The following is a 9,717-nucleotide window of genomic DNA, read 5'->3' as shown; positions in this document are numbered from 1 at the left end:
GCCTTGATTGGCCTGACTAGGTCATGTGCCTATCCCTCAGCCAATCCCCGCAATTTGTGGTAGAAGAGCTCGGTTTGGCCAGAGCTGTGTCTTGGGTGCTCAGTGTATGGGAAGCCGCATGCAAAACACGTGAAGGGACAGTGTTGGCCGGGACTCCGCTGGGGAGACGCTGGGCGGGCAAAACTAGAAGTTGCTTCTTATGGGAGTATTTCAGGTCTTAGGTGGATGCCACTCCCCACTCCTCAGACTGAGCTAGGCTCTTGCTTTCCACAGCCACAGCACCCCGTGGTCCCTATCGTTCATTCATTTCTCAACAAGTACTTGCTGAACACCTGCAATGGGCCAGGCACAGAGAAGGAAGGCAGGCCCAGGAGGAACATTAACATTTACAAGTTGGAAGGAGGGGTGGAGGCTGTAAAGGAGACACGAAAAGGTAGGTCAGGGAGGGAGGAGGAGAACCAGCTGAGAGCGGTGTCCAGACAACGCAGAAATGACAGAAGTTTCTGGAAGAAGTGCTGAACTCCCGAGATGCTGCTGAGGCTGTGGGTGACCTTAGCAAGAGCTGAGGGCTGCGGCAGGAGAGACTGGGAGAGGTGGGCGTGAGGAGGGGAGTGTAGACAAGGCTTTGGAGGAGGTTGTCTGTGGGGGGAGTAGAGGAAAGGGGAAGAAACCGGCGAGGGCTTGGGAGCAAAGGAAGATTTCCCCCGTGTTTGGAAGGTGCAGGCAACAGGCATCTGCTGATGGGCTCACCCAGGGCAAGGGGCGAGGCCGAGCCGCAGGAGAGCAGCCAGGGGTGGGCTGAGGAGGTAGGAAGGCCCGAGGAGGGGGTGGGAGCAGCGCGGAACCTTGTCAGCTTGGGGACTGGAAGATGAACGCGATCCCATCTGATAGCTTCAGATTTTCCTGCTGAAGAGTGTGGTGAGGCCATTAGCTGGGAACGGGGGCAGGAGGGGCCGTAGGAGGTGTAAGGAGAGAGGGAAAGGCGTGCAGTCTGTTTCCGCGCGTGGGAGAGGCTCCCCGACGGACACCGTGGGGCTGCTGGCTGTGCGAGCACCACTTTGAGATCCGCCGGTTGTGTGTGGACGCCCCTCCCGCCAGCAATGGGCAGGGGCCTGACGGGGGGTTTCCACCCAGGTTGAGGGTTCCCAGTGATAGGGGAGAGTGGGGCAGGGTAGCTGGACTCTCAAAATCCACCAGAATGGGACACAAATATTATTACCTGCATTTTAGAATGAGGAAGCTGTTTTTTTTTTTTTTTTTTTTTAAACTTTTTATTGTGATCTGAAAGTTTACAGAACATACTGGTTCAAGGAAGCTGAGCCTTAAAGGAGTTCTTGGCTAATGCAGTATTAGTGTGAGGCTTTGGAGTCAAGACAGCCGAGAGCAGGGCCTGGCCCATGTTAGGTGTCAATATATATTTGAAAAAGTTGCATGGTCACCCACAGTCACCCAGCCAGACAGTGGCCCCCACCTTGGGTGTTGGTGGGTGGGGTGAGGGGACTCCATGTGTTTTCCTGCTGCCCTAATAAATGGTTCAATATGACCTTTGTGTCCTTGAAGGTTGACCTCTCCGGAGTGCGGTGGTAGGTCTTGGTAGACACCAAGGGAGCAGAGCAGAGCGCTCCTAACCTTGCTCCTCACGCGGTGTTCAGCAGATGAATCACGTCTCGGGGCAGGGCCCTCGGTGAGGCCGGGAATGCCACCCTCGGCTCCCCGCCGGTGGCATTCAGTGTGCGCCCCCACCCAGGCCAGCTGGGGGAGCATCCTAGGGACATACACCTTTAGTACCCAGCGCTCTGCAAGAAGAGTGTCCGGTGCGGGCAGCACCACCCTGCACTCGGTGGGGGCAGGGCTCCTCCAGCGCCAGGGCGCCCAGCTCTGCTTCTTAAAGGCCTCTTCGGCCTAAGTGAACGTGATCACGTCAATGAAGTTAATAATGACGGTTCATGCTGCAGAAAATGTGGAAGAGAAAACCCTGATTATTTATTCAGGCTTTAAAACCGTAAAACTCCAGATTTCTCCCTGTAGCTATTTATATCCTGAGCTGGTGTAAACTGTCCCCATATAAAGCTCAGGTTTGAAATAGCCATCCTCGTTTTTTTTTTTTTTTTTCAAGATTTCATATTTCTAGATCTCTCGCCTCCTAATTAACAGTGCGTTGTTTTGGGGGTTTGGTGGGGGTGGGGAGACAAGGGCCTCCCAAAGGAGTCACACTCTTCCCCACCCCCATCTAGTTCTAAAGCAGGCCCTGGCCCGCCGGGGGGTCGCTCTCCAGAGCAGGGAGATGGTCAGGATGGGTCTTGGCCGACCCCCACCCCCTCCGTGCCGCCTGGCTCTTCCTCGTTGGGGGGCCAGGGTGAGCTGAGGAGGCAGGGCCAGCAGTAGATCCGGAAAAGTGGCTCTGCCTGGGAGGAAGTTGACCCTCCTCCTCTACCCAGGGCTACGGATAGAAAGAGCTTCTTCCTCTTTACCCTCCCGGGCCCCCAGCCCATTTCGCTAAGTCCCCCTCCCCCCGGACAATTCGTTCCCCTTCATTCATCTCTTAAGTGGCCATCCAGAATGGCTTGAGTCGTCCTCGCTGCCCAGGACACGACGTCCTAGTAGGGGCCTCGGGCCGCTGAGGACTCCTCCCCTCAGGCCCCCGCAGGGGCGGCGCACGAGCCAGTGGGGCTCGCGACTTACAAGCTCCCACCGCCCAATTAGCCAAGAGCACCACATCCAGAGCTCCTACACAGCTTCCTTTCTCTCTAAGGGAGACTCTCATCTGGGAGCCAGGTTCCCTCGCATTATGGCTCCCCCGGACCTGGGAACAGCCCGGAGCCCCTTGGGAAAGGTGGGGGTGCAATTAGTTTCCCCTCTTTGTATAGATCCCATTCAAACTGTGGAGTGTAGTCCTCCGCGAGAGGGGGAAAGTAGTCCCGACCTTGTGTTCTATTTCTGCTCTCGAGTCGGATGTATTTTACTTTTCCGAGCCGTTGTGACTCTCAGTGGGGTCCTTTGGGGAATGCGGGGGTAGAGGCCGCAGGGGTGTACGCAGGTGGGAGGCTGGGGGCCGTCGAGGAGGGGAGGGGGCGGGGAGGGCAGCTAACTCCTCGCTATTGCCTAGAGAGATGGATCATGGGGCGTAGAGAGATTGCAAACCTCAAACCACGTACAGCGGGCGATACGCGTCAACCGAACCTGACCAACGGAAGCCCAGACCTCCCTCTACTCGCACACCCCTCCCCGTCCCCCAGACGGACGGGAGCGGAGAACCAACCGCGCTGCCGATGGCCGTCCAAATCCCACGAGAGCCAATGGGAACGCAAGGGGGGCGGAGCCCTCCGGCGTCGGGTTCGGCTGCGCGCGGCTTCCCCCGTCGCCCAGGCCCCGCCCCTCCCCCCTCCCGCTCGCTGCTCCCGGAGTAGTTAGAGCCGTGAAGTGCGGGAGGCGCTGGGAGCGAAAGTTGCGCTCGGCTCGGCGCGGGGGGCTTGAAGCGGCTCCGCGCTCTGCCCGCCAGGGCCACCTCTGGCCCTAACTCGCGTCCGCGGGCTCCTGCCCCGCCCGTCCGCCCCGGCCCGCTCGCGCCCCCTCCCCCCCGGCCGGCGCCCCCTCCTCAGGAGCCGCCTCTCCCCGCCACTTTCGCCCGGGCCCGGCCCCCGCCGATGCCGGCCATGGTGGAGAAGGGCCCCGAGGTCTCAGGGAAGCGGAGAGGGAGAAACAACGCGGCTGCCTCTGCCGCCGCCGCCTCGGCCGCCTCAGCCGCCCCAGCCTCGGCTGCCGCCGCCACCGCCGCCTCGGCCGCCCCCAATAATGGCCAGAATAAAAGTTTGGCGGCGGCGGCGCCCAATGGCAACAGCAGCAGCAACTCCTGGGAGGAAGGCAGCTCGGGCTCGTCGAGCGATGAGGAACACGGTAGGTGGCCGGCCGCCCCGCCGGTCCCCGGTCCCCCCCGCCGTCCCGTCCCGTCCCCGCCCGCTGACCCTCTGCTCTGCTTTCCCCGCAGGTGGCGGCGGCATGAGAGTCGGCCCCCAGTACCAGGCGGCGGTGCCCGACTTCGACCCAGGTGAGTGGCGCCCGGGGCCGGCGGCCGCGCCGAGACCCCGAGGGCACCGGAGCCGGCCGGCAACTTTCTTTTTTTGTGTGTGTCCGTCCGCCCTGCTGTCCACGGGGAGAACAGCAGGGTGAGGCGAGGAGGGGCGCACACGCGAACGGGGTTGCGAATGTGGGGGACCGAGCGCGCCCCCACCGAGCTGCTGCCGACGGCCCCGGGGCGGCCACACCTGGCCGGGGGGACCGAGGGCCGTTGGACGTGAGCCGCGCCCCGGCCCGCGCAGGGGTCAGGGTGGCAAGTGACTTGAGAGTTAGTGTCCCGCCTGAGAGTGCCCGGCACCTGGGAGAGCCATCGGGGCGCCTCCGAGACCCTTCATAGCCTTTCCTCCTCCTGCCACCCCTGGGCGCTTGCCTGTCCCAGACCGCCGCGCGCATCCTGAGGGCGATCCTCCAAAACCAGTTAATAAAAGAAATGTGTGTCCCGAAGACGCCTGCGGGGGAAGCGAGGCTCGCGGGGGGCAGTTCGATGTTAGGACCTGTGTGACGATTTCCTCCTTCTGCAGGGAGGGCTCGTGGAAGAACCCAGCCAGCAAAAGCTTTAGCCCACAAATGATTCCACCTACAAGACAGCCCTACACCCTAGAATAGAACATCTACTCCCTTTGCTGCTGCTCTGTGCAAGCAAATTTAAAGTGGTACCAAAAAAAAAAAAAAAAAAAAAATTCCAATCAGACAAAGGACTTCATCGGTTTAAATGCTGTGAGATTCTAGCCCGGCTCTGTATGAGACCGTCTCTAAAGGCTGTTGGTATAGAAAATGTTTGAAAGGACGTGGATTTTATTTCAGAAATGAAATTCAGAAGAGAATCTTGTGGAATGGAGTTCACAGCCCTCCTGGTTGGAGGGCTTTAGAACTGGAGGTTTTCCATGCAGGCGATACCACAGTTTATTTGAAAGAAAGAAATACCTAAATGCTTTTCTTTGCAAATAACACTGCAGAAAACTGCAAGGATCTAGTCCCTGAAAAAGATGCTGCCTTTTGAGCTGTTGCTAAGGTACTGAACTTTGGGTGTTCTTTGAAGTGAAAATACATGGGAATCCCTGAGTGAGTTCTTGAGCATTCTGGAAAGAAATGACTTTTTCCAAATATGCTTTTTAAATTTTGGTCTGTTGATTAAAATCTCTGAAATACATATCGTTTAGCACCCAGATTTGTATTTGTTTTAAACTCATGTTAGGCCCTTTTGATAGTTACCCCTTCCCCCACATCTTCATTTTTTGGTCGTCACTTCTGTAAGAGTGACAGCATAGAACTAGGAGGCCAGGCTTTTTCTCAACTCTGCTGGTTTTTCCGTTCCTTCCTTGGCCACCAGGGGAAGCATACTGTTTTTAGTTACTGTACAGTTGACCCTATCTTCTTTTTGTAGGTCAAGTCCATCTTTGCTTTAATACTCAGAACATTACACTTGCCACCATTTCCCCCACATAGGGTTTTTAAAAGTCAACTTCCACAAATCTTTTAGTAAGTTTAGTTGGTTTTTGGTCCATTTTGGTTATGTTAATTTTGAAAGCTTTTGCTTATGTTGGTTGTGACTAAGGAAAAGGGCTTATTTGAGGGCAACCATGGAAATCAGATTTTTAGCATTCTCTTAAGTTTTAATGTTTATCTCTGTGTTGTTAGGAATGAACTTGAATTCTTTGGAGTTGTACTCTTCTTTGAAACAGCTAACATAGTGGGAAATACTTTGAACTGCCCTTGCACGTTTTTTTTTAAATTTCCCTTCTTTTCCACTTTTTGATGGAACATGAAAAAGCATAAACTTGGTAGAGACCTACCATTCTAAAAGAAAACATTATAAATGTTCTGGTACATAGTCTTATAGCCAGTTGATTGGATCTTTGATATTAACAGTTCCAAATTTCTTATTTTGTATTTGTTTTAACCTGGAAAGGAATCTACCTGGTGTGAAGTTAATTTCAGCCCTCTTTGGCCGATCTGAGCAGTTGGGATATGTTTTTAGAGATGGCTGAAAACTGTGGGACTTTACTATTTCCTCTTGATTTTTGGGTGTGGTCTCATTTAACTTAAAATCTAAGGGAAGGAGAGGCTTTGATTTTGGAGTAGAAACGGTTCACTGTTTGTTTCATGACAGTTTTTTTTTTTTTTTTTTAAAAAGGAATTTAGACTTAAAAGTTCTTCCCATAAGTACAAATTTGGAATAATATGAAATTGAGGATATGGTTATTAATGGTTTTTTTCTTTCCACCTTCCTGAGTTTTGAGCAGAGTTTGAGCAAACAGGTAGATGCAAAACTTAACAGAAAGCTTTTCTTTTTATTTTGTTTTTAAATGTTATCTCTGCTAAAGGTATGTGAATGGAAGAAATTGACAATACATCGTTTTAAGTCAGATTTTCACTTATGAACAGTATCTTAATTTGATCCTATTTAGCTTTAAAAGCTGATGGTTGGGGCTAGGATCACATGATACTTCTTACGTAGTCCAGGGAAGATTCAATTCTGTCATCCCTCACAAATAGTGAATGAGGTAGATTGAGCACTGTAGCCCTAAAATACTGATTCAGTTCGTAGATTAAACTACATCAATGGAGTATGACATAACTTAGTAATTAAAATACCCAATATGTTTATGATGAAGGAAAGAAATTCATCAGTGTTACAAAACAAAGGCTAGAGTACAGCACTATGCCTTTAACTTAGGCTCTGTTGTCACAGTGTCTTCCTGTATTCTGTGGCACTGGGTTTATGCTGAGCTGTCACGGGTTTCTTTTAGAATTTAGCAGTCAGAGAATAAGGTAAGAGAGAGGGGTATTTATTCTGTCTTACCTCTGCTTGGTTTTTTCCTGCTCTAAACCAAAACAAACCAAACTCACTGCCGTTGAGTCGATTTGACTCATAGCAACCCCTCCTGGGGTTTCTGAGGCAGTGTCTCTACGGAAGTAGATTGCCCAGTCTTCCTTCTGAGGAGTGGCTGGCGGGTTTGAACCGCCAGCCTTCTGGTTAGCAGTCAAATGCCATAGGCATTATGTCACCAGAGCTACCTTTCCTACACTTGTTATGTGCCGTCGAGTCGGACTTGACTCATAATGACCCCTCCTTGGGTTTCTGAGGCAGTATCACTATGGAAGTAGATTGCCCAACCTTCCTTCCGAGGAGTGGCTGGTGGGTTTGAACCGCCAGCTTTCTGGTTAGTAGTCAAGTACCTTAGGCATTATGCAAAGCATAATCTATTTTGAAATGAGTGGTGTTTTTCTATACAAGAAATTGAATATTTCCATTATCTCACCAATAAGTGTGCAAAGGAAGACTCTGTAACCTGTTTCTTTTGTTACTTATTTGGTACTTTTCCCCTTTCCCATCTTATAGTTAGAGGAACACAGTGATAGGAAGATTGGCTCCAGTTCTTTGTTTTCTAAAGCTTGTGTTAGTAAGTCAACTTTTGTTACCAGTAAGCTTTTAATGCCACAGTTTACTACTAATAAAATTAAAATTCTTACAGAAGAGAAAATTGTTTCCTTCCAAGAACTTTATGGCCTTGGCTTTAACATTTAAGTCCTTGATCCATTCTGAATTAGTTTTTGTATATGGTGTGAAGTATGGATTTTGCTTAATTTTTCTGCATGTGGAAATCACGTTTGCCAGCACTGTTTATTGAAGAGACTGTTCCTTCCCAATTGAGTGAACATAGCACCCTTGTCAAAAATCGGTTGTCCATAGATACAGAAAATTGTTAATGGTGAATTTTTTTGAGCTAATATTCTGTCTTCTGGTTAGTTCTTTCCTACCCTAGCAAAGTGTAATCTATTTTGAAATGAATAGTGTTTTTCTATATAAGAAATTGTATATGAAAAGCGTTCTTTTATTTTGATTGTTGAATCTAATATACCTATTAGGAGCTCTGGTAGCATAGTGCCTAAGGCACTTGACTGCTAACCAGGAGGCTGGTGGTTCAAACCCACCAGCCACTCCTCGGAAGGAAAGTTGGGCAATCCTACTTCCGTACTGATAATTGCCTCGGAAACCCAAGGAGGGGTCGCTAGGAGTTGGGGCCGACTTGATGGCAAATAACAACAACAATATTCATATTTAATCAGATTTGAAAATTTGTGGTTGTCATTGGCTTAACTGTCATTTCAGAGTTGTGTTAGAAACTCTTATGTGCAATGTGGAATAGATAATTTCACTGAATAGAACGTCTTGACCTGTTTTTTGTTTGTTGTTACTGGTGGTCCTGGGTTCTTGTTTGGATCCGTAATTCTCTTCGGTTTCACTGTATAAAACAATTTTTGTAGCTATTCTAAAGTTTGTAAGCTGTGGTGAATGCTTAATGTTTAAGTACATACTGTAATGCCAGGTTCACCCGGTTGAGAAATCAGGGTTTTAGAAAGTAATAATGCCTCCTGTGAGAGAATAATAATGCTAACTAATAATTAATAAATATGGTAGAGATACACCAAAAATGGTTGTTGGAAATTGAATATCTTGTCTCTACAATTGAGAAGGTTGTATAAAGTGGAACTGGTCATTTTATCTCTAGGGGTATCAGTTTCTTCAATCATAAGTCAGGGGTTTTTGTCATCCTTAATAGTCCGTGATCCTGTTGGTTAAAGAATACTCCCACTTCTCACTCACTGACATGATTAGGTTCCAAAGACCAGGTTGTAATGCCAAAATCAGGGTTACGTGAAAACGGAGGATGACCACAGCAGATCACAAAACGGAGGTTGACAGCATCATGTCACTGCCAAATTGCATCATTGCGTAACTGCCAACTTATATCACTACATAACTCCCAAACGACTGAGAATCCTGTCCCAGCCAAATTGATGCATAACTTTAACCTTCACAGTAAGCATTACTCTAGCTTTATACCTTGGTGCTTTGTTCATTCCTGCCAGATGTATGTTGTTAATGCGTAAAATTGTAAAATTGTCAGTAGATTTTTTACTACTGTTGTAAGTATGAAATGTTGGGTAACAAGATAGTTGTTAAGTGAGGGGTAGGTGTAATGTCCTTTAAAATTCCTGGTTCAGAAGTAATGTAGAGGAGACTGAGAGCTTGGGCTGTGAGAAAGAACTAACTGAGCTAACATGTAAAATGCTTAGCACAGTGTTTGGGACGCTGTGGATACTAAGTTAAACACTTACTGCTGCCTTTGTTTTCTTTTTGTTACTTTTGTTGTGCTGAAAACATAACAGAATATTAGCTAGCATAACAACTTCCCCATTTACAGCTCAGGGATATTGATGACATTTCTCATGTTGTGTCACCATTATCCTTTTCCAAAACATTCCACCACCATTAGCATAAACTCTATGCCCCACCAACAAAAGCTTCTCCTTTCTCCCTCCCTCCTACCCCTGATAACCACTAATAATATTTGGTATGTATGTATATATACACATACACGTGTATGTATATATATGTGCACACACACACATAAATAAACGTGTATATATATGGATATGGGAGCTCTGGTGGGGTAGTGTCTAAGGCATTTGACTGCTAACTAGAAGACTGGCGGTTCAAACCCACCAGTCACTCCTTGGAACGAAGATTGGGCAATCTACTTCCGTAGAGATACTGTCTCGGAAACACAAGCAGAGGTCACTGAGTTGGAAACGACTGGACAGTGGTGACTTTGGTTTGTTTTGGTGTGTGTGTGT

General features: G+C 49.1%; 1 protein-coding gene across 1 annotated transcript in view; it reads left to right on the top strand.

The window, feature by feature from the left end:
• The first annotated feature begins 3,644 nt into the window (after nucleotides 1-3,644).
• Nucleotides 3,645-9,717, top strand: part of RCOR1 (REST corepressor 1) — a 270,759-nt gene continuing 264,686 nt past the window's right edge. The window contains exons 1-2 of the mRNA XM_007953114.1: nucleotides 3,645-3,894; nucleotides 3,986-4,045. Of these exons, the coding sequence (XP_007951305.1) occupies nucleotides 3,645-3,894; nucleotides 3,986-4,045 (310 nt within the window). The remainder of the gene's footprint in view (nucleotides 3,895-3,985; nucleotides 4,046-9,717) is intronic.

This window comes from Orycteropus afer, unplaced genomic scaffold (genome assembly GCF_000298275.1).
Source record: "Orycteropus afer afer isolate SDZICR_OR568_19922 unplaced genomic scaffold, OryAfe1.0 scaffold00371, whole genome shotgun sequence".
Classification (NCBI taxonomy): Eukaryota; Metazoa; Chordata; class Mammalia; order Tubulidentata; family Orycteropodidae; genus Orycteropus; species Orycteropus afer.
Note: the sequence above shows the minus strand (reverse complement) of the source record. Positions and strands in the feature narration are given on the sequence as shown.